Genomic DNA, 26,708 nt, shown 5'->3' with positions numbered 1-26,708 from the left:
ATTAAATAAACTTAATTGTGGCTAAAACTTGGGCTCGGACTCATTGACTCAAGCTTCTAGCTAGCAAATCTCAAACAGCTGACGAACGTCTTTATTCGTTTAGACTCATATCTCCAATAATCCAACAAGATGGCTCACAGACTCCTCACAATTCAAAATTTGAATCGCGGGTGTTCATTATTCTAATCAGACTTAACTAATACCTGAAAGCATATGCTCATTAATTGTAGCAAAAAGTCTTCTTCTAGGTAATGTAGCTCAATAAATGTGTCTATAAAATATGTACCAATCAAATAGAGTAAACAATTAACCAAGCTCCCAAATTTTATCCATCATTGACTCATTATTTTTGGCATTTTACAGAACTGTGGGGCACCTTTGTCTCTACTTTACACATCATATCCGTTCAAGGTTTTGTTTTTATTATATATGCTCACTCATTTCTGTTTTCTGATACTTCTTTACACAGAATTACATGCCTTTGCAGCTTTTTGTTCATGCATTTCTTGTGAAATCTTGACAAAAAAGTGGTTTCAAGATACCTTTTTTAGCTCTGGTTTTGTAAAAAGTTGACCTTTTTATGTTTTTTAGAATCAAGAAGCAAAATTTGTTGATGGGTGTTTGATGATTTGGTTAAAAAGACAGATTTGGAAAGTGGGTGTGTTTTATTTTGGTAAATCTTGATGTTTTTGTTTGCATAAACAGTAAAAGTCAAAAGCTTTCTTGTTTCTTGATAATTTTGTCTTGGTTTATTGAAAATGATGAAAAGATTGTATCTTTTGGTGGGTGTTCAATGATTTGAAGAATTAAGAGATATAATATTGTTGTCCGCTTACCTGCCTCAATGTCGAGTCAATAGATTTTTAAGCTTTGAAAAAAAAATGTTTTTGGGCAAATCTTGATGTTTTAAGGCACACAGAGTCAAAGTGTACTGTGTGTTTTTTTTATAACTTTTTTGGTAAACTTTTGTTGGTTTTCTTGAAAATGCTGAAAAGGCAAAAGAGTGGTAGAGATAGAGATGATGTAGGAGAGAGAGTTGTGCTTATTGTTGTAAAAGTTTCAAGAGAAATATCAAGAAATGCTTTGATTTGGGCTTTGACTCATGTTGTTCAACCTGGTGATTGTGCTAAATTACTGGTGGTCATCCCTGCTCCCAATTCAAGTAAATTATTTTAACTTTAAGCACATTAATATGTATCTTTGTTTTTGTTAAATTTTAGAGTTCATAAGTTCTCTTAAGATCTTGCAAAAGTGTAATTGAGCTGTAATCTATGCAGCAAATATCGGTGGTATCTTGGTTATTGGTCATCGTGTGAAATATCGGTACCGATAATATCGGCAATATTGACTGATATTTGACCGATATTTCAGTCAATGGTATTTAAACTAAAATAGCTAATATAATTTTTTTTCTTAATCTTGACCAAAATCTGTTAACTAAATGCTATTCTTGAAATTGTTTAGGTCGTAAATTATGGAAGTTTTCGAAATTCAACAGTGATTGTTCGACGGGGAAATGGAAAAATCTTTCGGGTGATGTTCGGGATCAGAAGGAAGATATCACTGAATCATGCTCTCAAATGCTGCTTCAATTACATAACATATATGATTCTGATAAAGTAAGTCTTGTTGCTTTTGTGTTTATCTTGATATATTGAAATTTTCGTTTAAATTCGTAATGTTTGATGGTTTTTTGATAGGTTAAAATGAAGATTAAGGTTATTTCTGGTACCCTGTATGGAGAAGTGGCTGCTGAAGCAAAGAAAACTCACACACAATGGGTTGTTTTGGATAGGTGAGTGCATATCTTTATTACAAACTGTAAAATAAACTCATACTACTACAATAATAATAATAATAATAATAATAATAATAATAATAATAATAATAATAATAATAATAATAATAATAAATGTTTATTAACAAAACTAGGGGTGAGAATTTCAGACACGACCTGTAATACGCCATGAGCATAATATTATTTGAGTTGTCATACAAAACAAGTTTAATAAAATAAGTCGTATTTGGTTGACATGTTTAACCAGTTTCATTAAATGGCTAGTGTTCAAGTTAATTTGTTTAACCTGTTTACTTAAGCAATATGGTTAACCCATTTATCACGATTCGACAACCTGTTTACAACTTGATTACAACCTATTTATAACATGACAAATTCATTTTCAACCCATCGACGCGTTTGACTTGTATATACGTAAACATAATTAATATTTATCACAATATTAACTTTATTAATAAAACTAAGGTTGCAGTTTCTAGACGCGACCCGTGACACTATACGAATATAATCAGGTTTTAAGTTGTCTTACATAATATGTTCAATAAGCAAGTCTTATTTAGGTCAACTTGTTTAACCAGCTTCATTAAACGGGCTGCGCTCATATTAATATGTTTAGCCCGTTTACTTAAACAATCTGCCAACCCATTTCTTACAACCTCGATAACTCGGTTAAGACTTTTACAACTTGATTACATCCCGTTTGTAACTTTCAACCCATTTAGGCATTTACAACCCGTTTGACTTGTTTAGATAACTGGTTCAGATGACAGTGTTTGAGTTACATTATTTAAAATGTGTCGGCTGTTGGGTTAAAGTTGATATCTTTTACATTAACCCTGCCGGCTTATTTGGTTTCCTGTTTTCTTGACTTCTTGTCACAGGAACCTGAACAAAGAGGCAAAAGTATGCATGGAAGAGCTAGAATGCAACATAGTCATGATGAAAAAGACTCGCCCGAAAGTCCTTCGCTTGAACTTGATCGGTTCACCGACAAAAGAACCCGAAAACACTAGTAATTCTTTAGAACCTCCTGCAGGTTCCTTCGAAGAAACCGAAACCATTTGGAACATAACCAAAGTCCCAAATGTAACCCCCGTAAGCAGCCCCGAACACTCGTCCTTCACCACGAACGATCGCAACACCTCTTCGTTATCAAGTTTAGATCTAGAGTGTTCCCCATTTTTGGTAGTGGATCATGATTGGGATACACAGAAAGACGAGGAATCTGATTCCTGTGGCGAAAACATGAGCTCGTCGCCTTTGAATTCCGATGTTCTTAGTTCTTCTAGCGAGTTCGGGCGAGTCAATATGATTACAGACAGTGCCAGTGACGGACCCAGAAAATTTTTTGACGAGGGTAGGAAATTTTTGGGTCGGTTGACTATCGCTAAATAATACCTTTTCTTTGGTCTGGTTTGGGATGAACCGGGTTTAATTAATATTTAGTACAAATTATATTAGTGGTTAATTGAGATTAATTATTTATATTGAAGTTATACTTGAAAATATATAAATTTCTAACTTTTTCTTAGGGATCGATTTAGAAAGTTTTTGGGGACGGTCGGGATTTTTAAACGAGATGAGCTGAGTCCAAGCTCAGCTCGTTTTGACTTACGAGAGCTTGAGCTTGGCTTGTTTCGAGCGCGGCTCATGAGTGGTTTTTTTATTTTTAAAGCTCAGGCTTGACTCGTTTGTTATTTATTAATTAACTTATACACATTTTTAACTATTTTTATATATTTTGAGTAAAACCTTAAACGAGCCTTAGCTTGGCTCGAGCTCATGTAGTACCTTATACAAGCCAAAGCACAACTCGAGCTCGGCTGTGCCGTGTGAAACTAATACGTAGAAGTCTAAAAGAGGTAAAACTTCGATAACTAAACGAGCTTTATTTAAAGCTTGGGCTAGGCTCGATCTCGAAAAATCTCGGCTAATTTGCACTCCTAGGATTTTAACGAGTATATAACACTAAACTTTTTTTTTATGGCGGGCGGTTGCCCCAATTTCTTTCGTTGTAGGTCCGCCACTTAATACGAACGCGCCACGTGTAATATTCTCCAAGATTGACCACCGGCCCGAAAAGTCAATGGAGACGGAGAGGGGGATCGTCCCGTTGACGAGACACCGGCCACACGAACCTCCTTCGCTGTGTTCCATCTGTCAGCACAAAGCTCCAGTCTTCGGTAAACCACCAAAACGATTCGGTTTTACTGAGCTCGAAGAGGCTACAGATGGGTTTTCGGGGGCTAACTTTTTAGCCGAAGGCGGGTTCGGGTCCGTACACCGAGGGGTTTTAAAAGATGGTCGAATGGTTGCGGTCAAACAACATAAATTGGCTAGTTCACAAGGGGACAATGAGTTTTATTCGGAAGTTGATGTTTTAAGCTGTGCACAACATCGTAATGTGGTGATGCTGATCGGGTTTTGCGTGGAGGATTGTCGACGGTTGCTTGTTTACGAGTTTATATGCAATAGTTCTTTAGATTCTCACCTTTACGGTACGCATTCTCTCTTATTTTTTTGTTAAATGAGTCGGGCTCGAATTAAGCTGTAGTTAAATGAGCTTCACTTATTGAACTCCAACTAACTCGCGAGCCTATTATTTAAATACTTTTTATTTTACATATATAATATGATTTAAATAAATAACTAAATGACATATATATGCTACATATAAAAAATTTAATTGTAAACACATTAAAAATAATTAGAGTACACTATCATTTTCGTACTTGTGGTTTAGTCATTTTTGTCACTTTCATCCAGATTAAAAATGTATATAAATTAATTAGTATATGATAAACTAGCCAAGCTCGAGCCGAGCTTTAGAAATATATCTCGAAATAAGTTGAGTTCGAGCTTAAGCAAGCTCAGGCTAAACTTGGCTCGTTTACATCGTTACTAATGCCATATCGGCCTATCAAAGCGATAACCTGAGTAAAAAAAATTGAGGTTATAAAGTTTGGATTTGCAACCTTTTATTGCCAACTAAATAAAAATGTTGTAACTGTAAAACAACATATTTCTTTTATTCTTTTAAACATAACCAACATGTATAAATGTTTAAACTAATTATGGTTGCTTTGATGTCTAGTACAGCTAAATTTGATAGTGAATTTGGATTTGTAGGCCATAATCGCGGGCTACTGGAATGGTCTGCGCGACAAAAGATTGCAGTCGGAGCTGCTCGCGGGTTAAGATACCTTCATGAAGAATGCAGAGTTGGTTGTATTGTTCATCGCGATATGCGTCCAAATAATATTCTGCTAACTCATGATTTTGAGCCTTTGGTATGTATAAATGTTACCATGCTTTCATAAATACACATTTTGACTTTTTAAGTCAACCATGATCTAGATGTTGTTTTGATTCTTTTGAACACAGGTTGGAGATTTTGGACTTGCCAGGTGGCAACCAGACGGTGAATCGGGTGTTGAAACTAAAATAATTGGAGCGTTTGGGTAACTAGTGATTACACACATAATAATAGTGTATCGGGTCGGGTTGGCTCAGGTGACCCGTTAGCACTTTTTTCTTAAAAACTAATTTGTTATCTAACGCCGGTTTGTTTTTTAGGTACTTGGCTCCAGAATACGCCCAGAGAGGTGAAATTACCGAAAAGGCTGACGTGTACTCGTTCGGGGTTGTGTTGGTTGAGCTCATTACGGGCCGGAAAGCTGTTGATATAAACAGGCCCAAGGGCCAGCAATATCTCACTGAATGGGTAATGTGTATTCAAACTTGAAAGTTGAAACCGCTGTTGGTTGTTGCTACATGTGACCGGTTAAACTGGCCCGGCCCGTTTATGTGCAAACGAGCCGAGTCGGTTTGTTTGTCTGTGACTGGTCAAATGGGTAAATTTTTTAATAAATATATAAAAATAAGATATATCGAAAACGTCAAACGGGCCAAAGGTTATACCCAAATTGGTTGGCCCGGCCCGGCCGGCCCACACAGAAAATTTACTTCACACACCAAGCCCATTATGAGTCTAATTGTTATGTATTTTGATGAACAGGCTAGACCATTGCTTGAAGAGAGTGTCATTAGTGAGTTGATTGACCCGCGGCTCAGAGACAGCTACTCTGAGCCGGAGGTTCGATGCATGGCACATTGTGCTTCATTGTGCATCAGGCGAGACCCATATTCGAGACCTAGGATGTCTCAGGTATGTAACCGAAAATCACCTTTTTTTAACGAACTTTATTTTTTATTAACGATTTCACGAACCGTTAAGTGTTTTTCGGGGTAACAGGTGCTATGGATGTTAGAAAATGATGATATCAAGTGATCAATATGAGAAGATAGTTTTAGACTTTTAGTGAAATATGATCATATATATATTCATAGTGATGTTTTTTTCTTGGGGAAATCGTGTCGGGTTATGTTGGCAAGTTCCGATTGGTTGTTTGGTTGCTTAAAACGGATAAACTTTAACAACACATATATTTATTTGTGTTAGGAATATCAAACCTGACACCAACACACTTATTACATGTATTGTAAATTGATTGCGTAACCTGCTTATCTAAACATGTCAAAATGATTGGACAAGTCAAAACGTGTTACAATCAAATTGTAAATGAGCCACAAAAACGGTCCTTTGTATTTGTATTTTTCAATATCCTTAGGTACCGAAAAAAGGTCCATGCTCGTAAACATTTCCTTTGTATTTGTATATTTTTCTTTATCCTTAGGTAATATAATGATCTACTAATTCACTAACAATTGTTTTTTATATATCTAATATCCTTGTATAATAAAAACATACAAAAGTTAAAATAGTAAGAAACGCAAATCTTGACTAAATTTAACAGAATAATGGGACTATCCGATATCTGATGAGCAATTATCCAACAATCATATATGCAACTAGGAGCGTGCAAGAAACCGAAAAAACCGACCCGAAACCGAAAAAATCGAAAAATCCAAATCGAAAAAACCAAACCAATTTCTAGATTTTTATTGTTTTCTATTTTATTTAAGTAATTATAAGAACTTAATAAATATGTAACTCAAATACTTTTGGCCAAATATATAATAGTCTATAAGTTAACATTTAACAAAATTATTTATACCTAAATTCATTATTTTCTGTCAACTTTTGTGTGGTATGGTTTGGTGCGATTTTGAGCTAAAACCAAACCAAAAACCAAAACTTCAGTTTTTGGATTTTTGAAATCGTTCAGTTTCAGTTTTTTCGGTTTTAGTTTTGGTTCTGGCTTCTTTTTTTTTCCATTTGAACTTGAAAATGGCAGAAAATAATGAATTTAGGTATAAATAATTTTTTAAATGTTAACTTACAGACTATTCTTATTAAGGGTTATATATGTCTTACTAAAACATACAAGGGTAAATATGCAACTTATTATCATCAATAAAATAGCTTACAAAAACAACCCAATTTCAAATAATGGCAATTTCAATCCTCAGAACCCGGCAGCAGCTCGCCGGTGGTCTTCTCCGGTTACTTTACCGTCAACGGCTCTCAACTCTCAGCCGTAAGCCACCTTCTGATTCATTCTCTATATTTTTGCAATCAACTAACTTTTGTAATTTATTAACAGATGCTTGTAACGCCGTTAACGATGACGGAAGAAACCGTAGCTTCATAGATCCTACGTCTGTTGTTCATCCTAATGCGGTTCTAGGTCAGGTATGTTTAGATGTTAATATATGTTGCATAGTTAGTTAGTTAGTTAGTGATGACAATTTAGGGGAATTATTGGCGATTACTTTTGTTGATTTTAAAAATTTTGGGTGCAAACTAGCCCAAGCTCGGATCGTTTTGACTTACGAGAGCTCAAGCTTGATATTGGCTCAGTGCCTTAGTGTGAGCTCTTTTCCTAAAGCTCAAGCTTGGCTCGATTATTATTTATTACCTAATTTATATGCGTTTTATATGCTTTTTTAATTATTTATGTATATACGAGAAAAACCTTAAATGAGTCTAAGCATGGTTGTAGTGTTGTACAGTGTGAAATTATTACATAGAAGTGTAAAACTTAAAAATACACCAGGCTCGTTAACGCTCAACGAGCCTAAACGACGTACAATGCTTGAGCTCGGGCTCGATAACTAAGCAAGCTTTATTTGAGGCTTAGGCTTGAGCTCTGCTTGTTTGAGCTTTTTATCGATTCGATCTTGAGTAGCTCCTGAGCCGTTCGGTTCGTTTGCATCCCTAATTTAGAAATTAGGGTTGCAAAAGAGCCAAGCCAAACCTGAGCTTGGCTAGGCTCGAGCTCTAATCATTTGACTTACGAGAGCTCAAGCTCGGCTCGTTTTGACTTACGAGAGGTCGGCACATTTCGAGCTTTTCTTGTAAAGCTCGATCTCAGCTCGTGACACATTCTCAAGGTTGAGGGGCTCGTTTACTCTTTATTAGTTATTTTATAAACATTTTAACTTTTTTTTAATTATAATTATTATACATAACATAATTTATACATTTAGTTACTTTTATCATACTCTTGTGTATGACAAATTTTAATGTTGTGAAACTTCGGTCTGATAGCTGGGCCAAACCACCTACAATTGTTTGCCACAAGGCCCGGCTTGATGAGACCTTTCAATTTACTGGTCACGGGCCCCATAATTCCACTCGTAGCCCAAGTTATGCCCTTTATGCCATGTTTTCACCTATCAAGCTGGTCTGTATAAGAGTATGCTAAATCTTGGATCATCTCCTCTTCAACTGTCCTGTAAATTATATAATGAATCAATGATACAACTCAATTAGTTTGCAGGGTGTTTCTATTGGCCCCTTTTGCACTGTGGGATCATCAGTAGTGTTGGGAAATTATTGCAAACTACATCCCGGAAGTCATGTTTTTGGAAACACAAAGTTGGGAGATAAATGCATCTTAATGAGGTTAATTCAAATCATTTAGTTATTGTTGTTGCAGTATTGCTAACCCTTGATTCTTACTCGTATGTTATTGACAAACAGTGGGGCGGTTGTTGGAGAAAACATTCCGGGAAAGACAATCATCGGTTGCAACAATGTTATTGGTCATCATGCTGTTGTTGGCATCAAATGCCAGGATATGAAGTATAAGGTTGTTCAATTGTAGATCATTTTGAAGCAATATTTGTCCTGCTTATTAATTTGTTTGGATACTTAGTTCACCATTGTTTGCAGGCAGGTAATGAATGCTTTCTTCAAGTTGGTGATAATAATGAGATTAGAGAACATGTTTCTATCCATCGATCTTCAAAACCTTGTGACAAAACAGTATGTGAATGCCTTTTCTCCTTCTGGCATTCATTAACTTGACTTAAAACTCCTTTTACCACTGAAAAAAAGTTTAACTGAAGAATTGTATAATTTAGGTTATTGGTGATAACAATCTTATCATGGGATCTTGCCATATAGCCCATGATTGCAAAGTGGGTAGCAACAACATTTTTGCAAACAGCACCCTCTTAGCAGGCCATGTATCGGTGGAGGTTAGTCCCTTGATCATTTGCTTCACTTTTTTCATGTCAAACCGATGGCTAAAATGGAACTGGTCAAATGGGTCAAAACTAGAAAGAGACCCAAAATCTACTTCAATTTCTTAAAACCTTGTATACAATTTCTTTATTATGAAGGTTTTGGTTACTTCATTAGTTATACAACTTTCACGGAAAAAGAGTCAAAAAGTTTCCATGTCAACCTGACCCATTTTGATCAGTTGCCCAACCACCCTAGGGGTCGGTTTAGATCAGTCAGGGCTCACACCAAATCAAATACCAAAATTCTGTTTTTGTGTTTTCGAAAACCACTCTTTTTCGGTTTTTTTCACTTTGGATTTGGCTTTGGTTTTTTTGGTTTTACCATTTGGGCTTGAAATTTTTGGCGAAGAAAAAGAAAATTGGCACAAAATAATGTATCATTTTGTTAATTTATTATCAATCGTTTATTTTGCATTTGGGCTTAAAATATTGGTTTATAATATTTATTAAATTCTTATAACTTAACAAGCAAAATAAAAAATGAAAATTCATAAACTCGGTTTGGTTCGGTTTTTTTGGTTTGAATTACATGCAAAACCGAAACCGAACTGAAATTTGGTTTTTATGAAAACATAAAACCAAATCGTCTGTTTTTGTTCGGGTTCAGTTATTTCGGCTCGGTTTTTTCTATATGATCATTTTGGGTATCTGTGGTCAAGTTAAAGTTTGGTTTTACAAGTATTCTTGTAGGACCATGCACACACTGCTGGAGCCATTGTTGTTCATCAGTTCTGCAATATTGGTTCTTACTGTTTCATTGGTGGCGGTTCCGTGGTAAGATTCTTTGTTATATTATATCAAATTGCTTTTTTACGAAACCAAATTGAATTTTTTTTATATGAAATCTTTTTTTTATTGGTGTAACATAATAAGGTTTCACAAGATGTCCCCAAGTACACCATGGTGGCTGGAGACCGAGCAGAGCTTCGTGGTTTGAATCTAGAAGGTCTTAGAAGAGGCGGGTTCTCAGTTACTGAGGTTAGTTGTCTGTTAATAGCATAACAAAAGTTATATTATTTCACAAATAATCTGATTATTTTAATATAGATCAGGAGCTTGAGAACTGCTTACCGGAAGATATTCATGCCTACTGATGCTAATGTTGGAGGTATTGAAGATCGTCTTGCTGATGTGGTAATATTAATTTATTTATTTATGTTGCAACTTTTGTCAAGTATTGTTAATATTTATTAAATTACTTAAGAAAAAGATTATATGAATGATATTAGGAATGTCATGAACACATGTCCCATGTCCCTGCTGTGCTTTCGTGGGTGCAATCCATACGCGAATCGCTTAAAGAAGACCGTCGTGGAATTTGCAAATTCAGATCTTGGAGTTTTAGTTGACTGTAGTGTATATGTGTTTGTATCTCTATAATTTTGGTGGTAAGTTTTCTCTCTGTGTGTTTGGATAGGTACTTAAGTCGGGTGTTTGGCATTGTGTTTAAAATGTGATTATATAGTATATGCTTTTGCGCTTCTAAACATAATCAGAAATTAAAATCAATTTTGTTGCAACTGATGATCAAATTACCAGTTTCACTGTATCCAAACATTAGAAGCTAATTCTTACTGCTAACAACTCTATTTTCCAGTGTCTTGCAGATTTCTTTTGCCTTGATATTTATCTCAAGTCAGTGTTCTTCATGCGCATAAATTACTGTTGCCAGTCACTAGTTAAATTTGAGGTTGCGTTGTCAAGATGTTGATGAATTTTAGAAAGATATACGCAGACGGAAAAGTTTTGTTCCATGAAATGATAAGTAACTGGTAAGTATTTCTGGTTCATCTAGACAGCTTCCCAAGATTTTGTCGTTAAATGTTAACTTATTATTTTTTTACATGCAATTTGTTGCTAATAACCTATGATCTAATGGACGCCCTGCTTGCGGTGCGCGCATATAATGTATATATGTGTGAACCCTCGGGTGGGCAAAAGTAAAATTGCACTAATTTTGACGTTATTTTACTAATCTCGTGAAAATAACGTTAAAAGTGGTGGAAGGTTAATCAGGCATCATGTGGTGGCGTTGATAGCCGAAAGACAAGGGCACATGCACCAATCAGCCGGTGTCCCGATGATTGAGTGCTATGTGCCTTATGTCCAAGGCTTGATGCAAAACTACTATCGAGCCGGGGGTCTCACCGGAAGCAGCCTCTCTATCCCTATGGGATAGAGGTAAGGCTGTCTACATCTTACCCTCCTCAGACCCTACCATAGCATTGCTATTGGTGGGATATACTGAGTACGATGATGATGATGATGATGATGATGATGAACCTATGATCTAATGATTTCCCTTAGATATATACATTTGATGAAATCTTTCTCAGTTGCTCATGTTGTGACACTAGTATGCGCGCTAAACACAACTTTTAATGACCTTTTTAGTGCATTAGGAATTAATAAACATAGAGAATCACAAAAATGAACATTTTTTTGGTAAATTTAAACATCATTAAGCATGTTAGCCATGCGATACGCAAAATAGTTTCATGTGTCTACGGTTTGTGTATAGTAAAAGGTCTTGCAATGCACAACTGCACAAGCATGATACTCTTTATAAGAAAATAATGTAGACACAAATGTTTCACGAATAAACAAAAATAGAAAAGGGTAAAAAGTCGGTCAAGGTTTGTACATTCCAAGGCATTTATGGTCAGGGTCGTCGACCCTCTTTGAGAATTTAACTATCTAGGCCGAGCCGAAATAGAAAGGCCCGTTGGACCTAATGAGTAACGAAATATATAAGCAGATTTTTTGAAACGACATTAACGTTATAACTTATAACAATAAAAATAACAAAAAATTAGTTTGGGCCCAATACCATTAAAAGAAAGATTGGGCCCAATATATAACAAGGAGATTAAGATTTATTCCTATTTTATATATAAAAAAAAGATTATAAACATATACATAAAAATATATATTAAAAAAAAAAGAAATTGTGCCCCCGAAAATTAAGTGTCCCGGCCGTTGGATGGGTTGCCCTACCCTCCAGCCGGCCTGTTTATGATGATACGTGGGCTTGTAGAAGATACGTGAAATAATTTCGTGTATATCATGTCTACAAAGTTTTTAACCATTTTTGATGTAAGTTTGGTGGTTGAATGGTACTAGATTGCTTGATTGATAATCAAGCAATCTAGTACCATTCAACCACCAAACTTATAGTATATCATATTCATGCCTACAAGTACACAAGGATCTAATTTGGTTTCCTACTTAACCCTCATTTGTACTTGTTTATTACTTTTGATAGATGATAGTACTTTTGTATTTAAAAAAGCATTTAGATTTGATCCTAGTAATATAGTATTAGTGCTTTTCCACAACTGATATGCATGAAAACTCATACTATTAGTAAATGGTTTTTATGTTATGATAATATTAGTGCTAAAAGACTGTTGACCTTTTCATATTAAATAACATATTAGGATCAAAATAGCCCTATAAGGAGGAGAATCCACTAAGAAGTTGAAATAAAGCTAATATTGAGATGAGTACAAACCAGCGTTCTAAAAATCGCTAGTCGTCAGTCAGGCGGTGGGGTGGAGACTAGCGATAATCAGTATTAATTGGATCGGACTTTAATGTATATTTTTTAGTTTTATACATACACAAACACATTTTGGCCGGAAATTGGCTAGATTCTCGCTGGAAACTGCCGATTTTGGCTAGAACCTCATTAGAGAAAGCGGATTAAGTCCGATTAATCTTGATTTTGGCCGGATTTGACCATTGACCGATTAGCCCAAAATTAATCAGTGAATGAGGACTAGCGATTAATCAGGCCTAGTCGGGATTTTTGCAACATTGACTACACACCTATTAATATATATCCTTTGCTTTAGGTGGGTGTTTGAGAATTGGGATTGCTAATTTAAAGTTTAAACAACTTAGCTACCTATTGCGGTTTTCATAAGCAGATAATCGTTTTTGAGCGTTTATATATCTGCTTATATGGATCTAGATTTTGATTCTTAAAAAGTCACAATATTCACATCCAAACACTCTAAAATCCTTGTGTTGGATCAACATCTGTGATATTTGAGTTTTGTATACTATTTTGGTTTTCAGATATAGGCTCGTGAACATGAAGGTTATCTAGTCTGCTTTTCGGGGTTGTACTTGATGCACGCATTGTAGTATCCGTATCACGTATGCATAGACTTTGCTTCTCTAGAAGGAAGCAAATTACGGATGCCGTTCTTATTATCGTACGCCGTTCTTATATTATGCCAGCCTTAGTGGAGACCATCTTGTTTGGTCAATATGATTTAGGGTGAGAATTATTATATAGTGTGATGGACACTTGAACATCAATATATATAAGTTTAAATGTGATATTAGTAGAGAACTATAAGAATTACATAGACATTTGTACATATTGTTTTAAGTGTGATAAATAAGACGGTTTTTATGGACTTTTTCCTATCCAATCGCGCTGGTGATTATCTTCTACGCACAATAAACTATATACAAGTGTTTCTTCGGTTCTTACATTTTTCTAAGTTGAATTAGTTCTATATTGAACGGTCCTATAATATATATATGTATGTATGTGCGTATATATGCAGTGTTGCAAAAATCCCGACTAGGCATTGATTAATCCCCAACTAATCGCTAGTCCCCACTTCACTGATTAATTTTGGGCTAATCGGCCAATTAATCGGTCAATAGTCAAATCCGGCCAAAATCAGGATTAATTGGCCTTTTCCGATGAGGTTTCGCCAAAAATCGGTGGTTTCCGGTTTTCCGGTGAAATTTCGGCAAAAGTCAGCGATTTCCGACGAGATTCCAGCCAATTTCCAGCCTAAATGTGTTTGTGTATGCATAAAAATGAAAATTACATATAAAAATGTGTGTGTATATAAAACTGAAAATTATACATTAAAGTCCGATCCGATTAATCCTGATTAATCTCGATTAATCCCGACTAATCGCTAGTCCCCAACCCACCACCCGACTAGTGAGTAACGATTTTTACGACACTGTATATACGTGTGTTTTAGATATCAAGAATTCTCAACTTGCACAATGAGTCAATGATTATGACAAAAGAATATGAAATATTGTCATGAAAAGAACATAGACAAGGAAGGCTTATTAAGTTACATATTATTTCAATTTGTTTGAAAGGAGAAAAAAGAGGTAATATCTATACCTAAATATTAATCCAAATTACCACGAATCTCAATGACCAAGAATTGGTAATTGACACGATAAGTAACTAGAAATACACAGAAGTTCGCGGAAAGATTTTATATGGTGTTGAAAAAGATTCCTTCTAATAGTAATGCCAATTGCCAGATGATCTCAAATAGATCAGCCAATGAAGTGATATTTTTCATTTTTTTGTATGTATGGATATAAATTGCTATATGCACCTGAATGATTGAGGAAATTATTTGAAAATGCAAGTGGACCCCACACATGCTAATCAAAGAGAGAAATTATATGATACGATGTGTCAACTATATTTGTGTATTAGATTATAAAAATGACTTGAATAGTCAATTCATGACATGAGTTGAAACAGGTTTGGATCATAAACAGGTTGACACGTCTAAAATAGTATTAAGTTGTACGTCGAGTTCTCTAAATACGTTGAGTTGCACGTGATAATGTCCTCTAGCTTTATGGCTTAAAACGAATGTTTCTGTTTCGAGATTTTCATAATTATTTGGTTTAACTATTCGGTTACTGAAAAGTATGGTTTATGATGGTAATCACTGATTCTAAGCATAAATTGATTTAAATCATTAGTTTCTCAATTAATTGAATTCATTATTTCATGAGAGAATGCCACTAGACAATGCTTACGATTTAAACATGTATTGTAATTTAGATCTGATAAGATTCTTCAAAAAGATATAAAATAAACACATTTAATCTTTGTATAAGATCCAATCCGACCTAATTGGTTGATTTTGCTGACCTCTAATCTTGAAGAGATGAGTCTAGACCAATGTTGTGCAACTTACTTTAGAAATTTAAAAAATATATATAACACCCAATGGTTGAATAATTGAATATGGTGTGTAAGTTGACATATAAAATGTAAAAATGGTTTAATAATTTTTTAAATCCTTTTTTTAAGTATTTTTATTTTTATTTTTATTTTGTTATCAACAATTCAACATAACATATATGTATCAATTTCCTATCAAACACTTCATCTTTGGTAAACTATGTATCTTATTGAAACTTATAAATTCATGAAAAATATCATTTTAATCAAAGAAACAGTCAAAACTTTATTATAAAACAAGTACAACAATTTATATTTTATTTTGTTATTTTCTCAAGTTACATCATTAAACAACTTGGATTTGCATAGTATTATTTTGCAAAATGTTGAATCTGGACCTATCACGTGAAAGGAAAAACAAGCTCATCGATCGGCTAACTCGTACAGTAATACAAGCAGACGGATACAACACACGATTTTTTCTTAAACCAACTCGAATATGTGTAATATACACTTGATATAACATGATTATCCTATAAAGCATGATTATCCTGAAATTCATTAAAAGATGCTACTCAAACCTACAAGACAAAAATATACATGAAGATAAGTGATTCTAATAATATAACTTTATCCATTTTATTTGGGAAAGTACCCAAATGGTAAAAGGGAATATCCATCCACTTAATTATTCTTAGCTTTGCATCCATTGTTGCTTAAAACCATACCTCCCACTACACATATATCATCATCATTATTTCCCTTAGTTCCAAACCTAACACTTCTCTTTCTCTCTATCTCAAAGTGTGTTTTTTTGGGGGAATCATTCTTGCTTCTTTGTTTATGCAAAACTTTGAACAAAAATGGTGAGAAAATGCTCCCATTGTGGAAACATAGGCCACAATTCAAGAACTTGCACTAGTTACAATAGATGCAATGTCAATAACACGATTTTGGTAAGCGGAGGAGGTGGTCTAAGGCTATTTGGAGTTCAACTTGACTCACCACATTCTATGTCCATGAAGAAATGTCTTAGCATAGATTGTGTGTCGTCTTCCTTATCGCTATCGACTTCAACTTCAAATTCATCATGTTCTTCTTTATCTTCCTCTCGGGTCTCCATCAATGACCTAACTGACAAGAACATGTCAGATAGTTATCTTTCAAACGACATCATTACTCGAGCTCAAGAAAGGAAAAAGGGTATGCATAAATATTGTTTAAATCGTTTATTACAAATCAAAGTATGAAATGGCTATTAAAAGTTCCTATATAAGTTATGCTATGTTATGTAACATTATGTATATTATTAGGACATGCGTGTTTTCAGTGATAATGTATTGGAATGGGTAATTTTTTAGGTCTTCCTTGGTCAGAAGACGAACACCGACGATTTCTGGCTGGGCTTGAGAAGCTAGGAAAAGGTGATTGGAGAGGAATTTCAATAAACTTTGTGATCACAAGGACACCTACACAAGTTGCAAGTCATGCTCAAAAGTACTTCCTCCGGCTCACGAGTCTTGTCAACAAGAAACGTCGGTCAAGCCTCTTTGACATGGTAGGTATTATTGCATGGTCATACATTGCAATGTTTTACTTCATGCTAAAAGGGTTGTACCACGAAATGCGTTATCCGTTGCTTTCTTGAACCATGCAACACATTCGATGAAGTTTAAAACTTTAGCACAATGTACAACCCTTAATGCACAAGGTACAACCCTGTAATGCAGGAAATCGCATTCCGAATTGGGGGGGGGGGGGGGGTTGGAGTTAGAAAGAAATTCTGGAAAACCCATGTTTTTTTCTTGATGAATAAGTGAAAAGTTACTTTCATGGTTGTCATAGGTGAGAGGCAACAACATCAAGAATGCACTACAAAATCAAGAAAACAATTGTGGTATGATTCAAACAAGCTCATTTGATGAACATCAACATTACAATGACAATCTTTCTCTTGTAGATTTCAGTTCTCTAAATCAAGAGAATGTTTACTATAATCCAATGGTCAAATCCTATGAAACAGTATCAATATGTTCTCAGGTTCATGCTTCTACAAAAAGTGGTACTCTTGATTTAAAACTTACTCTTGCTGCCCCAAACCCAATTGAGCAAAACAAGTCATCTACCACTTCCCACCAACTTGGACCAATTATTAGTGTTATTTAGGTCAAAGTTTGATCATCAAATGTTGTAGATATTTTCTTTTAACTTTGGGACATTTAACATGTGTCTAGTACTTTGTTTAAAAGATAGTTTTGTAAGGACAAATGCATATATATGCGATTATGCGCAATTAGGGTTTCAATATTATTGTGAGCGGAAATTCTCTCCTATTTGCTAACTCTTTCATATATATAGCATCGGAATTATGTTTATATTGTTAGTTACTCGTATCACATTACTAGTCGTATCGCAAAAAAATCAAATATTACCGATATAGACATCCTCGTAACATAATCATATATCTATATGTGTGTGTGTGATTTCTTCTAAAAGAATGCTTTAAAATTTTATCTGATGTATAGGAAATAGGATATGATCATTTTTTTAAAATGATAACCATAATCTTCCATAATGTTATCCACATCATAAACACATTATATAATTGAGAAAAGGATCCCATCGTTATCAATACCTAATTACTCTCCATACAAGAAACATAAAGTTTCACTTTAAATTACTTTAGCAACATTTAGGACTAGAGGCATGTGTAACAAGTATGATCATTTTATGATGTATAGGAAATAGGATATGATTATTTTTTTAAATGATAACAATTACATGCATTACCAAGATGAAACAAATTTTATAGATTATTAAACCCGAGAGGCGAGGCCAGAGAGTGTAACAAGTATAAAGAGTAAAAAAAAGATGGTACGTTTAGCATAACCCTTGTTAATCTGTTCGATATCATGCAACTCGAAACTATATACGATGTGGACCTTTCTATAGGATGAAGACAAGATGGAAAGATACAATAAATCTGAGAAATGCTTTTAGATTAGTCTAGACCTTCATAATCCTCAAGCTTTTGTCTCCAGGGATACTGCTGAACCTTACATGCATTACCAAGATGAATATTATTAAGATTCAAGATAAGTTTTCTTTTTGGAGGATTTGAGACACGTGTCCGAAAATTAGGGGTATAACGAGCCGAGCTGCTCGCAAGCTACTTGAGTCCGGAACAATCAAAAGCTTGAAATGAGTCGTTTAGTTATCGAGCGCGAGTTTGAGCCTTGTGTATTTTTAAGTTTTACCTTTTTTTCAACTTCTATATGTTAATTTCACACTGTACAACTAAACTCAAGTTGTGCTTTGGCTAGTTTAAGGTACTACACGAGCCCGAGCCAACCTTAATCTCATTTAAAGTTTTATATAAGTATATGAAACTAATTAAGCACGTATTAGAATTAATTAACAAATAATAAAAAAGTTCGAGCTCTAGTAATTTAAAACACCGAGCTCGAGCCTAGTCAAGCTCGGGCTCAGCCTGGCACATTTATACATGACCTACTGAAAATGATATGATACATCATGCATTTAACTTGGACAAGTTTCTTGATTTCAATTATATATAATCCAAATCATTTGATGTGTAAAGACATGCATGTTTGGATCAAATTCTTCGAAACCCTTTTTCTTGGATAGATGTCTTTTTATCATTTTTGTTTATTTTTCCATCCTAGGTATCATCATTAACGTTCACATATTTTGTGTGGATGTTACAAAACCAACAAAGTAAAGAAACGTGTAATCTACACATGCTCACGTGGAAGAAATACATGAAATGAAATGCAACTTATTGTCACTACCCGTCAAGTTTAAGGCATCATTCATGAAGGTTATGTCGGGAGAAAGCTTCTATAATTAACGAACGCCCGGGTGCTAATTGATTGTTCGGATTAACACTCTTTGTGAAAGGGAAGAAGATTAGAGGCAGGCCTAAACTCATATGAGATGAGCAGATTAGGCAGAATTTGCTAAGGGTTATACCTCTCAGAGGACATGATCTAGGATAGGAGTTCGTGGAGACGTAGAATTAGGGTTAAGGACTTTGGTTTGGGGGGGTATGTCTTAGGTGGAATTTGCTTGTGATTGTCTTCCTGCAATGAAGTTTGATGTTTTATGATATTGTACCTATAACTATTTTTTTGGTAGCGTTCGTTTTATGTAGTTATGAAAACATCATTAGCACACTAGCATTTTATATTTTGTAACCATGCCTTGCATGCAAGTCTTTCCTAGAGCAGGTGGTCTTACTAGAAACAATCTTTCTATTCCTTATGGTAGATGTCTGATTTGTTTATATCTCACGTTTCACAGACCCTATCAATAGCTTCGTCATAAGTAAAACTTGTTGGACATGATTGTTCTTTATTTAATTGTTTTGTATAGTAAACATTAATAAAACGAGTTAGTTCGATAACTAAGTGCGCATGAGAACTCATAAACACACTTATACAGCATAAAATTTGGAAGAGGAAAAGAAAGGTGATCATTCTTTACCTTACTATGGATTTATATGTTGGTATATGACTATATGGTGTCCAATAGTGTCACCATCAATCTCATCCAACACTTATCCCTTTGTTCCTAATGATGTGGAGAAACTTCTTTACATAAGCTTAAAATTATTTATATTTTTGTCAATGCTCATTTTGTGTAAAAAAATATCAATTCCTAACCATCGAATTTCATTAATCGTTAAATCCCGTCAAACTGATAATTAAGTTACGTCAAGAACAAGATTCGAACATATAATCAAAAGATTGTAGGCGTGTAGAGAACTATTCGCCGTATATTTAACTCCTTTTTATTTGTCAAAAGACGTAAAATTAGTGGCACTTTGATAATGTCACGAGTCACGAACAAGGTAAACAAAATGCAAAGTAGAGTTCGTTTTAAACTTCATGACACGTTTGATTCGGTACAAATGCATATATATTTACGTTGAAAATTACTTGCATTTGTTGGCACAAAACAAAAACGTGACATAAAACAAAGCTAGAGAATTTAAAGAGAGGGTATCTACCTCTTTTCTAATACGGTCCTCACAACTTTAACATCGTGCTTTTTTTTTGGGTCACATTTAGGGTATCTTTGGTTGGAGGTAATGAAATGAAAGGGGAATGAAATGGGAGAATGAATAGAATTGACAAGAGAATGAAATGGATCATTACCATTCCTTTGTATTGTTTGGTTAATCTATAGGAATGAAATGAATTATTACTTTATGTTGTTTGGTATCCAAAAAAATTATATGAATGAAATAGAAATAATAAAAATACTCATGTCACAAAATTATTTTTTTTACGAAAAAAAAACTACATTGGCGACGGTGGTGGTAGCTCTGGTGACGAAAATGGTGGTGGCGACGGAGGTGGTGGTAGCTCCGGTGACCAATATGGTGGTGGCGATGGAGGTGGTGGTGGTGGCAGTCAGGCGGTAGGGGCGATGGTTGTGGTGGTGGCGGAGGTGGTGGTATTGGTGGTGCGGGTGGCGGTGGTCAAGTGGTTGTAGTAGGCCTGTAAACGAACCGAACGTTCTGTGAACATTCGTGAACCGTTCGGCGGGAAGTTAGTTTATGTTCGTTTATTTAATAAACGAACGAACTTGAACAAAAAACTTGTGTTCGTTTAATTAAACGAACAAACATGAACACATGTTCCGTTCGTTCATTTATGTTCATGAACGTTCATTTATGTTTGTTTATGTCTGTTCAGTTATGTTAGTTTATGTATAAATAGAAAATAATTAAATATTATCTAGATAGGTCATCTGCTTAAAGATTTTATATTTGTTAATTTGTGTTCATTTAGGTGTTTTCATTTAAGTTCGTTTATGTTTGTTTGTGTTCATTTACATTTGTTCATGTATGTTCATTTATATTTGTTCATTTATGTTCGTTTAGATTTTAAACAAACGGTATGGTACTGGTACTGAATCAATACCAAGGTTTTGAGTTTTCGGGACCGGTACTGGTACCGGTATTTCCCGAATTTTACCTTAAATACCGGTACCGAACCAAACATTTCGGTACCGGTACCGGTACCAAAAATTTGCTATTTTCGGGATCGGGATTTTTGGTACCGATACTGGTACGGTACCAAACTCATCCCTAATAAATAGGAACCGGTTTCAAATCAGATACACCGGGTTAAGTTTGAAAATGGGTATTTTGTGCACCTCTATACTAGACCAATAGACCTTATAAGACCCTCAAATGTGAAATGGTCAAGCTCTAAAATGGGTAGCCCATGCAATATTGGTCAGGCCAAAACTTTTAATTTTCTTTTGGGCCTTGATCTAGGAAAAGAGCCAGGGTGGATAATGGCCCGTTTGGGCTTGATGATATTTTGGGCCTGAACTAATTTTCCCCTAGCCCTCCTCACATTAACCTAATTTCTCCTGGTCATAGTAGAGGTGAAAAGAAAGCCGAACCTGAAACCAGACCCGAAAAAAATACCCGGAACTAGTTTTTTTTATACCCGGATTTTTAATACCCTAACCCGTACCCGACCCTACCCGTAGGGTACGGATAGGGTATGCATTTTAGTACCAAAACCCGTACCCGGAACCGGGCCCGATTTATACCCGGTAATACCCGAAAACCGGAACTGGGTTTTTCCATTACCCAAAACCGGGTTTTTCAAATACCCGATCTATACCTGAAAAATACCCTAAAATACCCCTGAAAATTGTAACCTCTTAAAAAAAATCCAATCTATACCTGAAAAAAAACTCGAAAAAAACCTAAAGAAAACCCAAAATAGGGTTTTTTCAATACCCGGAAATAGGGTATTCAAATACCCGGTTTTAGAATACCCGGTTCTATACCCAACCCGAACCCGATGCATATGGTATGGTTTTTAGAGATAATATCCGGACCCAAACCCGACCCGAGTATTACCAATACCCGATTTTCCAATATCCGATCATACCCGAACCTGGTTCCATATCCGAACCTGAATATTTAAAAAACCCGGTTTGTACACCTCTAGGTCTTAGTATCTTGTACCTTAATAATTTACCCATGCTTATGGAGTTATGGACCCTTTGTTCTTTTGTCCATCTGAAATAAACAAACCACGAGACAAAAAAACGTAATTTGCTCTCAATATCTATAGAAATAAACAAACCACGAGAAAAAAAACGTAATTTGCTCTCAATATCTATACTAGTACACAATACATGCATCTCATTTAGTACACAATAATTTGCTCAATATCTACATTAACCCATATGGCTTTTAAATCATGCTATAACATCTTATTTATTTGTGAATCTCTTTCATCATAAAATCCTAAATAAATTATTAACGTCCTTACAATAAATAAAATTAAAATCCAAAAAAATATATAAATATTAGAAACAAACAATGTAAACCAACCCCGTAATACGGAGGATAAAACTAGTGACTTATATACACGTATCAAGTAATGGATATATTTCAGTTTTTCTTAATAAAATTTAGGTATAATAGTTTTTATTAATCATAACTATCGTCTTTTGGTCACTACAGGTCCCAACTAACGAATTGGTTGCTGACGGTCCCAACTTTTAACGTATTTGTTCATAACGGTCCGCGACTAACAGAATCCTAACGTCGTTAGTTTCAGGTCGCCGGAAAAACGTTTTTGACCGGAAAACTCATTTGTTTCCCGAAAACTCAACATTTTCGTCCCAAACATCTTGGTAACTTTGTATTGGACCTATAGGAACCTTTTTATAGTAAAAACCCCAATTATTGAGGTCGTCGGAAGCCCTAGAACCATTGTTGAAATCGGTTGATGGTGCTCAAGTGGTGGTAGTTGGTTGGCGATGAGTCAATTGGTGGTAGTTGCGGTGTTCAGGTGGTGGTTTCCGGCAACAAATTTGACTTTTCCGGCCGAAAAACGTTTTTCCGACGACCTGAAACTAACGGCGTTAGGATTCTGTTAGTCGCGGACCATTGGAACAAATACGTTAAAAGTTGTGAGTAGCAAATTCATTAATTAAGACCAACAGTGACCAAAAGACAATAATTGGGATTAATAAAAGCCTATATACTTAAAATTTAATAAAAAAGGTCTCCTATAACGGATATATATCTTTATTACATCTACCATCTTCTCACTTTCCCAACCATGGCCGTAAGCAACAACATCATAGCCATCCTCTGCTCCATCCCCATCATCACCTTAGGCATCTGGCTCGCTTCCAAACCGGACAACGAGTGCGTCCGCTGGCCGGTTCTCATCATCGGCCTCTTACTCGCATTAACCGGCTTCATAGGCGCCTACTACAACAAACAAGGCCTGCTCGCACTCTACCTCTTCTTATTATCACTGGCCTTGTGCTTTTGGTACTGGCATTATCTGTTACACGGCGGAGTGGAGCGGTTGATGCTGATGGAAGGAGGTTTAAGGAGTACAGGTTGCGCGGGTTTTCGACGTGGTTGAGAGACCATGTGACGGATGAGGAGGGTTAGGGCGTGCTTGGCGTCGTCTCGTCGTCGACTTGTACTAAGTTGACGCAGGAGATGTATAGTGCTGATCAGTTTTATGCTTCTCATATCTCGCCTCTTCAGGTATTAATTTCAAAGTTTAGGAAGGGAAAATACGTAAATGCCCCTTTTCTTTTCCTTTGATTTTAGGTACTACACGAGTGTACGAGCTTGAGCTGAGCTTAGACTTGTTTAAGATTATTTTTTAAATATATAAAAGTAAATAAAAAGAAGGTTTATAAATTGGTTAATGAATAATAAACGAGCTGAACCCGAACTTGAAAAACAACCCACAAGCTGACCTCGAGCTTTTAAAAACAGAGCTTGAAACAAGCCGAGCTCGAGCTCTCGTAAATTGGGCCGAGCTCAACTCGTTTTAGCTTACGAGAGCTCGTGCTCGGCTTGTTTCAAGCTCTTTTTTTAAAAGCTCGAGGTCAGCTCGTGGGTTGTTTTTCAAGTTCGGGTTCAGCTCATTTATTATTCATTAACCAAATTATAAACCTTCTTTTATTTACTTTTATATATTTTAAGAAAAAACTTAAACGATCTTAAGCACTGTTTGAGTCATTTTGTGCGGTGTGAAATTAATACATCGAAGTCCAAAAGAGGTCAAACTTGAAGAGCCTAAATGAGCTTCTTTTACCGAGCTCGGAGTCTCGTTAAGCTTGAAGAGGTTCATTTACACCCCTAGTAGGGGGTGTAAACGAGCCGCGCCAAGTTGAGTCCAGGCTCGACTCGTTTTTGACTTGCGAAAACTCGTGCTCAAATTTGGCTCGTTTCGAGATCTTTTTTCAAAAGCTTGAGCTTCGCTCGTGGGTCGTTTTTTCAAGTTCGAGCTCGGCTCTTTTATTATTAATTTAATTATTTTTATATATTTTCAGAAAAACTTAAACGAGTTTAAGCTCGATTCTAGTTCAACCGGGCAGCTTAAAATATATACATAGAAGCTCAAAAGTAGTAAAACTAAAAATAATGGTTCATTAAGACTTGACGAGCCTAAATGAGCATCTCATACCGAGCTCGGGCTCAATAACTACATGAGCTTTTAGCTTTATTTAGGCTTGGGCTTGACTCGAGCTCGAAAAAAGCTCTGGTCATTTCGAGCATTTTATCGATTCGTTTACTGTCTTGCAGAACTTGTTTCTCTACAAGAGATTGTAATCTATGCATCCATCATCCCTAGTTGTACATTGTTCTGGTTTACCTCTTATTTATTACCTGTTGTAAAAAGTAAACTATGTTTAGGAGTAGCTATATAAATGTTTATGCATAGAATTATAATTACAAGTTTTGATGTGGTTTATTGTTAAAAACATAACTTAAAATTGTTTTTTTACCCTTAACAACATTATTTGTGAGATAATTGGTAGTGGGCCTACTTAATTTGTCTATATTATTATTTATTGATCAAACTTGTCAATATAATTGATAAGCTAGATGAGTGCTAAATGAGTGCTAAATTAGACTTACTACTAAAGGGTATAATGTGTGAATATTCTACCTACTTCCATGTGGCAATGATTTTAAAACTTGCACCCAACCCGTTAAGGTTCAATTTTTGGCCTCATTCAAGACACTTCAAAAGGCATCACATGCATCCAATTTTCTGTCTGCTTCAATGATTGGTCATGAATAAAGCAATTTACATTTTACACTTCATATTTATATAAAATAAAAATAAAAATAAAAATAAATAAAATTATATAATTTTATTTCTTGGCATTGTTTCAGTCAGGATGTTGCAAGCCTCCAACCGTGTGCGGATACCAATACGTGAACCCGATAATGTGGATCAACCCGACTAACCCAACGGGTGATACGGATTGTCCTATATGGAACAATGACCCGAACCATCTGTGCTATGATTGTGACTTGTGTAAAGCTGGTTTGCTAGGGAACCTAAGGAAAGAATGGAGAAAGGCGAATGTGATATTGATCGTAGCTGTGGTGGCTCTCATATGCCTTTATCTTATTGCTTGTAGCGCGTATAGAAACGCGCAAACAGAAGAAATTTTTCGAAGGTATAAACGAGGTTGGACTTGAAAAGTTGTACCAGACGGACTTTAAAACTTGCTAGAACTTGTTGTTTTCGGTTTCTTTTAGGTGTTTAGTGGTTTGTTTAGTTATGTTTTGGTTACTAATGTGGTAGAATGATATATAGCTAGTGGTGTGTATGTTCCTTTTGTGTTCTAATAGTATATGAGAGAAAGGCAGTTAACAATGGGATTGAGTTTATGTAATCACATCATTTTTCAGTTTTTTGGTTTAATTAGTGTCAATTTGTTTTTTTATTAACTAAATTCTAATGTGCATTTCTATAAGAAAAAAAATTGAACAAATTATTATTGACAAGTGCTTCGATTTTAGTTTTACAATATTATTGTTGATTTATCTTTTTCGCATATATAAAAAGAAAATATAAATTGAGAGGGTTCGAGTCTTGTGTTTGTTAGCAAATGTGTCTCTTAAGAATAAAGTTTAAGAGTGTGACTTGCCGTTTTTTTAAAAAAAATTATAATTTTAATAGTAGGCAACCAAATAATGTTATATGTTTTTTAAGTTTTACTTTTACTTATTGTGATATAATTTAATCTAATAACTTTTACTTGACTAAGTATAACAAACGAATCTGAATCTAACCGATAAATAAACCCAGAGCCGATAGACAAATTTGAAACCTAAAATATTCAGGAGGGTAATTTCACAAGTATTTAACAATGGAATAGAGCATGTGATTAGTTTTAACAATTTTCATAGGTTTTGGATCAGTCCTGATTACCCAAAACATATATACCCATTTTACTCTAACCAAATTTGTAATTTTTTTTAGGGTTGTTACATACAAACACCATCCCCATGGTGTGTGAATAAGGCTATACGGCTCGTATAGGGCCTATACGAGTCGTATAGACCTAACTTATTAACATGCGTACGGAGGTGACAGTGTTGCA

General features: G+C 35.1%; 3 protein-coding genes and 1 pseudogene across 4 annotated transcripts; all 4 read left to right on the top strand.

Annotated features, from left to right (window-relative positions):
• The first annotated feature begins 984 nt into the window (after positions 1-984).
• LOC143587353 (inactive protein kinase SELMODRAFT_444075-like) lies at positions 985-7,179 on the top strand. Its single transcript, XM_077068665.1, has 10 exons — positions 985-1,162; positions 1,465-1,619; positions 1,701-1,795; positions 2,680-3,119; positions 3,817-4,296; positions 4,928-5,088; positions 5,183-5,259; positions 5,375-5,522; positions 5,817-5,966; positions 7,105-7,179. The coding sequence occupies exons 1-10, from the start codon at positions 985-987 to the stop codon at positions 7,177-7,179; spliced, it is 1,959 nt and encodes a 652-aa protein (XP_076924780.1).
• A 32-nt stretch (positions 7,180-7,211) lies between these two features.
• On the top strand, positions 7,212-10,644 carry LOC143587352 (putative acyl-[acyl-carrier-protein]--UDP-N-acetylglucosamine O-acyltransferase, mitochondrial). The gene is made up of 10 exons (XM_077068664.1): positions 7,212-7,299; positions 7,366-7,454; positions 8,545-8,669; positions 8,748-8,856; positions 8,940-9,032; positions 9,131-9,247; positions 9,986-10,069; positions 10,169-10,273; positions 10,343-10,429; positions 10,525-10,644. Exons 1-10 carry the CDS (start codon positions 7,212-7,214, stop codon positions 10,642-10,644), a joined length of 1,017 nt encoding a protein of 338 aa, XP_076924779.1.
• A 5,183-nt stretch (positions 10,645-15,827) lies between these two features.
• On the top strand, positions 15,828-17,438 carry LOC143587351 (transcription factor KUA1-like). The gene is made up of 3 exons (XM_077068663.1): positions 15,828-16,475; positions 16,634-16,830; positions 17,118-17,438. The coding sequence occupies exons 1-3, from the start codon at positions 16,136-16,138 to the stop codon at positions 17,436-17,438; spliced, it is 858 nt and encodes a 285-aa protein (XP_076924778.1). The 5' UTR covers positions 15,828-16,135.
• Positions 17,439-23,398: 5,960 nt separating this feature from the next.
• Positions 23,399-25,961, top strand: LOC143587339 (tetraspanin-2-like; annotated as a pseudogene). The gene is made up of 2 exons (XR_013144872.1): positions 23,399-23,841; positions 25,489-25,961. The product of XR_013144872.1 is annotated as a tetraspanin-2-like (transcript).
• The last annotated feature ends 747 nt before the right edge of the window (positions 25,962-26,708 follow it).

Source organism: Bidens hawaiensis, unplaced genomic scaffold (genome assembly GCF_021521415.1).
Source record: "Bidens hawaiensis isolate Kalapana, Puna unplaced genomic scaffold, B.hawaiensis_p1.1 tig00035461_1, whole genome shotgun sequence".
Classification (NCBI taxonomy): Eukaryota; Viridiplantae; Streptophyta; class Magnoliopsida; order Asterales; family Asteraceae; genus Bidens; species Bidens hawaiensis.
The sequence above is the reverse complement of the archived record's forward strand: the minus strand, read 5'-3'. Positions and strand labels throughout refer to the sequence as shown.

Coding starts and splice junctions, on each gene's coding strand:
- LOC143587353 (XM_077068665.1), top strand. CDS start 985: ATGCTGAAAAGGCAAAAGAGTGGTAGAGATAGAGATGATGTAGGAGAG. Junction 1,163..1,464: donor CATCCCTGCTCCCAATTCAA/GTAAATTATTTT, acceptor GAAATTGTTTAG/GTCGTAAATTATGGAAGTTT. Junction 5,089..5,182: donor CTCATGATTTTGAGCCTTTG/GTATGTATAAAT, acceptor TTTTGAACACAG/GTTGGAGATTTTGGACTTGC.
- LOC143587351 (XM_077068663.1), top strand. CDS start 16,136: ATGGTGAGAAAATGCTCCCATTGTGGAAACATAGGCCACAATTCAAGA. Junction 16,476..16,633: donor AGCTCAAGAAAGGAAAAAGG/GTATGCATAAAT, acceptor GTAATTTTTTAG/GTCTTCCTTGGTCAGAAGAC. Junction 16,831..17,117: donor GGTCAAGCCTCTTTGACATG/GTAGGTATTATT, acceptor TGGTTGTCATAG/GTGAGAGGCAACAACATCAA.
- LOC143587352 (XM_077068664.1), top strand. CDS start 7,212: ATGGCAATTTCAATCCTCAGAACCCGGCAGCAGCTCGCCGGTGGTCTT. Junction 10,070..10,168: donor TCATTGGTGGCGGTTCCGTG/GTAAGATTCTTT, acceptor TAACATAATAAG/GTTTCACAAGATGTCCCCAA. Junction 10,430..10,524: donor AAGATCGTCTTGCTGATGTG/GTAATATTAATT, acceptor GAATGATATTAG/GAATGTCATGAACACATGTC.